Here is a 5135-nt window from a genome sequence, read left to right as displayed (position 1 = left end):
TTCGAACTTTATATTACTAGAGTTTTGTTTCAATCACTTATTTACTTAAAAGCTATTTTGAAAGATTTTACATTTGAATATGTTTTTCTATTAAAATGTTTATTTATTTAATAGATCATATTACAAGTCCATGTTTTTTTTTTTTACCATTTTGTGTGTGTTTAATACTGACTTTATTTTGCAGAATTATTTAATCTTATTTCATATTTAACATCAATTTTTTTTAAAAAGCAAAGAATATTTATAATCGAATTTTAAAAGATTAATTAGATGTGACATCTTTTAATCTTTGAGTTGTTAGGACACAAGTGGTACAACTTGATAGTCCTAAAACTCTCTTTATTTATTTATTCATTTATTTATCTTAATGAACTAATCTAAAATCGATTTATCTATCAGATGTAACTTTTTTTATCTTCGAGTTATTAAAACACAAGTTGTACTACTTGGTGGTTTTGAAACTCAATTTAAAAATCAAGAACAATAAAATATTTTTACAGGATTAAATTAGATGTGACATATTCTTTATTCCTTGAGTTTTGGGATACAAGTTGTACAACCTGATTCGTCTTAAAACTCATATTTTAAAGTATTTATTCAAATTAAACTATTTTATTTTTTCTATTTTGTCAAAACATTTTTTTATCACAAAACAAATTTTCTTTAAAACACACTCAACACATAAACATTTTCTACACCAAGAACTACGTAGCTTTGATTTCTCCATCGCACCGGGAGATACGTAGGAGCAAGATCACATTCTTGTCAAGCACATAAATAAAAATTTCTTTTTATGTCCTTTATTTGTTAAGTACATATTTATTTCAAAATCATATTTTAAGTATAGTAATAATTGTTATTCATATTTAATAATAAAGAAAAATAAATATACTTAAGTTAATATTAATTTTGCACAATTAATTATAGGTAACCGTATTTTAACGGATGTCGTAGGGTGCTAATACCTTCCCTACGCATAATCGACTCCCGAACTCAAAATTTGGTTTCAAATACCATATTTTTTTTATTTTTACTATTTTAAGGGTTTCCCAATATTTTCCCTATTTTAAAATAAATTTTGGTGGCGACTCCATTGAATTCGAGAAATACTCGAAATTTTAGGCCGCGACAGTTGTATTTATAGCTTTGAACTCTATCTTCCTTTAGAATTTTAAGAAATGTGCGACTTCTTCAATATTCTTCAATTTCAATCAATTTATCAATCTTCACCTTGATTAAAATTGATATATCTTTGACTTCCATTGTTTATGCCGGCGTCATAGTTAAAAATAACTATTACTCCAAAGTAAAAAGTATACACCGCTTGAAGCTAAATCACTTTAAGAATTTTCATTTGAAGCAAATTCACTCCAAGAATTTTCACTTGAAATTAAAACACTGCAAAAATTTCTTTTACCTGCCAAAAAACCAACTGATTGTTTATGGTGCAACTTTCATGTTGTCTTTATCAGGAAGTTCTTCGTAAATCAACACAATCTCACATTATACCTTGCATCAATGTCAACCAATGCCCATGTACTAAATAATACTTTGTGCAATCATGATTGTACCAACACATATTTAATTTGAATTTTAATTAAATCAAAATTATTTCTTCCATCAAATTTCTCTAAGTTAAACTTTATAGTGGAACTTGACATAATTTAATTATGCATCAACTAGGTTTTCATAAAAGAGAGCCACAAAGTACTACTTAGTAACCAAATATTAACTTAGTCAAAATCTTACTTAAATAACACTTTTAGATTATAACATTATTTTATGTGGAAGACTAGACAAAGATGCAACTAAGGAACATACTAACAACTCAACTCTATTTTTCTAGACCGAACCAAAAACTCTGATACAAGATGTTAGAAAAATAAACAAATAAATTTAAATAACAAATAAAACATAAGAAAATTTCATGAAAACTCCGAACCAGCGAAAAAAACCACGACCAAAGAATAACATTACGTGAAAATTTTTAAAACTCATATCCTTCTCTCAAATGTTGCATGTCCCCGGTACACACACATTCTCCAATTTCAACCAAACGCGTGAATAACTAGAGCTTAGTTCTTGTAGTGGATGAAATGTGGACTTGATTTTTTTTGGGGATCAATGGCGGTGGCCGTAGTAATGTTGATACCAAATCAATATGGATGACCATTTTCCATTGGGAGAGCTTATTGAAAAACATTTAAGTTAGGTAAAGTATAATGAAAAGTTTAGGAGTTCAGAATTAGAAAGTGCACTCCAAACTAGCCTGATATGGAAAAGGAAAAAAATGATTCTGTTGGAGAGGTTACTGAGCTGAAAAATAAGTTTTCTGAATCTGAGAAAAATATGGCTGAGATGACAAGTCTTAATAAATAACTGAAGAAATTGAACAAATCAAGCATAGAAAAGAGTTGATTGGTAGCAAGAGAGGTAACATTTGCTCTTGATATGTGATCATCATTGCTTTTAAACAATTTTAACGTTCTAGATGTATGTGTTAGAGATATATCTAAGAGGTGTGTCAATATAAATTAAAAAACAGTTTTTAGGTATACTTGTTTGAGGTGACATACAGGTGTCGAAGACCGACTCGTGTCGGAGGTTGCGGCACTCCTGATTCTAGAATTATTTGTGCTTCATAGCTTTATATTCATGCAACATTTATTTTATTTTTCCCCTAATATACCTTTGTTTATTGAATATTCACTTAACTACTCCATTAAATATAACAAACAATTAAAAATGTTTTTGTAAATAATACCAATTTTATCATTAAAATTAATTCAACTAATAATATTTTTTTTTTTAAAAATTATATACAATTTAAATATAACATTTAATACGAGACAGAGAGAGTAATAATAAATATTTGAAGTAATTTTGGACACAATAATTGAATTTGTGTTGGTGATTTTTCTCTTTATGAGAAGTTGACAAAAGATTTGTTTATTTTAAACCTTCAACTTACTTAATCATGTGTGTAATTAGTCAATTAGTTTAAAATAACATAAAATCAGAACAATATTATACTCTCCGTCGAGTTATGCATATTAAAAAAAGCTTGTTATTCACATTTAATATTCCTTATTCCAATAAAAGTTAAATCTATCTTTAATTATTCTTTATGACTAATAAATTTCACTGTATTTCAAAAATAAACTAATAAATTGGAACATTAAAAATATAAAAAGTTAAATTAAATAAAAGATAATTTAGAGTTATTATTGTTAAATAGAAGAGAAGATATATATCAAGTTTTCTTATATTTTATTCAAAAATATGACTTAGTTTTCCTTATATTTTCTTCTGGAAGGAGTAATACATGTTTTCTTATGGTCTTACTCCATTAAAATTCTTTTACAATAAATTTAAATTTTCCTCTGTTAATTAAGTATGATAATTCTAGTTATGATAAGTGTAGTAACTTCTGTTAATATATATTTATTCTTAATGCATTTCATGTCTATGAAGAATCTTATTTTCACTATTAAGTATTGTTTTTTATTTCTCTTAAAAATAATTTATTAGATTTAGTCAACCATAATATTTTTTACTATATAAAAAATATCAAACCTTTTAAATTTTTAAAAGATGGAAGTAATATTCGATAAGTTAAATTAATTGACTGTATTGGTATATCAAAACAACTGCTAGATTTTAGGTTCATGCATCCTCAAGTTTGACAATTCAAAGTCTCTTAAACATTATCTTTCTCTAATAGTAGTAATAATAATAATAAACAAATGATATATTAAATTTATTTGAATAAAAAAATAGTTGTATATTTTATACATTAATTTCTAATAATGAAAATATCACCTTATATTAATTTCTCTCCTTATATTTATATTAAACTAAGTTCATGCATTACGAATACACTACCTTAAATGGATAATGCAATATATTGAATGTATTGTTGATAAATACCCTTGAAACTCACATAACAATCCACCATCATCTTTAGAGCACTTCACTACATAATATAATTAATGTCAGAAATGCAGTTTGTAAACGGTGACAAAAAGAGAAACTTAAAGCGCAAGATGGAGGAAACAACAACACTTTCTTCTACAATTGATTCAGAAGTGTCACTGTCTCTGAGTTTAGGAATAGGTATATCTTATTCTCCATTCAAATTCCTTAAGAGCAATGAAGAGAATATAGAATACCCATGCAAGTTTTGCAACAAGAAATTTTCGAGTTCTCAAGCTTTAGGAGGACACCAAAACGCGCATAGACGCGAAAGGGTGATATCAAAAATAGAAAAAGAGTTTCAAATGGGAACTTTTGGACTACTTGGTCCCCATCAATTATGTTCATATTCACCCATTCTAAATCATCATCAATATGCAGTTGGGTCACCATTTTTTCATCATCAAATGCATTATCCCAATGTGGCTCCATCATGGACTCAATTTGTTGCACCTATAGGATATGCTAACCCATTTGGGATGATGAACAACTCTTTGGGTACTCCAACTACTCCACAAAATAATAATGATAATATTCACTATGTTGATGATAACCGCCAAATTTCATCCTCATTTCCTCATTTGTTCCTCAACCACTAGTATCTTTGTAGCTTCCTATACCTCTAGTCTTATTATGATCACCAACACAATGCTTTAATAATCTCTTTGTAGTGAACTATTTAAAACCTTCATTGATCAAAAGAGACGAAGTGTTTATATAAAAATATTAGAGTGAGTATTATTAGCATGCGATAGTCTTTAATTTGGTGTGGCTTTTATTATTTGGTGTTAAGGTAATTGTCATTGCTTGAATAAAATTGGAGATGTAGTCACATTGCGGATGTATTATTTAGAAAGTGATTTTGACTTTATATTCTTTAAAATGATTTTTAAGAGAATTTATTTAAAAATATGAAAAGTAGTGAGGTTTATTTGTTTTTTATTGAAAAAAATATTTAACAAGTACATGGAATATTTAAAATTATATTTTAAGATAAATTATTTAAACTAACTTTTTATTTGAAACTTTATTTTTAATTTTTTTAAATATTATAATAAAAAGATAAAATACTGTAAAAATTCTTTTTCAAAAAATCTTAAACAAATGGCCTTATTATTAAAAATTGTGAACAAGTTATAGTAGATTTTTTTTTTTTTATA

General features: G+C 26.6%; 1 protein-coding gene across 1 annotated transcript; it reads left to right on the top strand.

Annotated features, from left to right (window-relative positions):
* Positions 1-4001: 4001 nt before the first annotated feature.
* Positions 4002-4574, top strand: LOC101505119 (uncharacterized). Its single transcript, XM_004497891.1, has one exon. It carries the CDS (start codon positions 4002-4004, stop codon positions 4572-4574), a length of 573 nt encoding a protein of 190 aa, XP_004497948.1.
* Positions 4575-5135: the final 561 nt, after the last annotated feature.

Source organism: Cicer arietinum, chromosome 4, assembly GCF_000331145.2.
Source record: "Cicer arietinum cultivar CDC Frontier isolate Library 1 chromosome 4, Cicar.CDCFrontier_v2.0, whole genome shotgun sequence".
In the NCBI taxonomy this organism is placed as follows: domain Eukaryota; kingdom Viridiplantae; phylum Streptophyta; class Magnoliopsida; order Fabales; family Fabaceae; genus Cicer; species Cicer arietinum.
This window is presented reverse-complemented; position numbering and strand designations above follow the sequence as displayed.

What these genes read in the sequence shown, in the direction of transcription:
- LOC101505119 (XM_004497891.1), top strand. Translation starts at nt 4,002, where the DNA reads ATGCAGTTTGTAAACGGTGACAAAAAGAGAAACTTAAAGCGCAAGATG.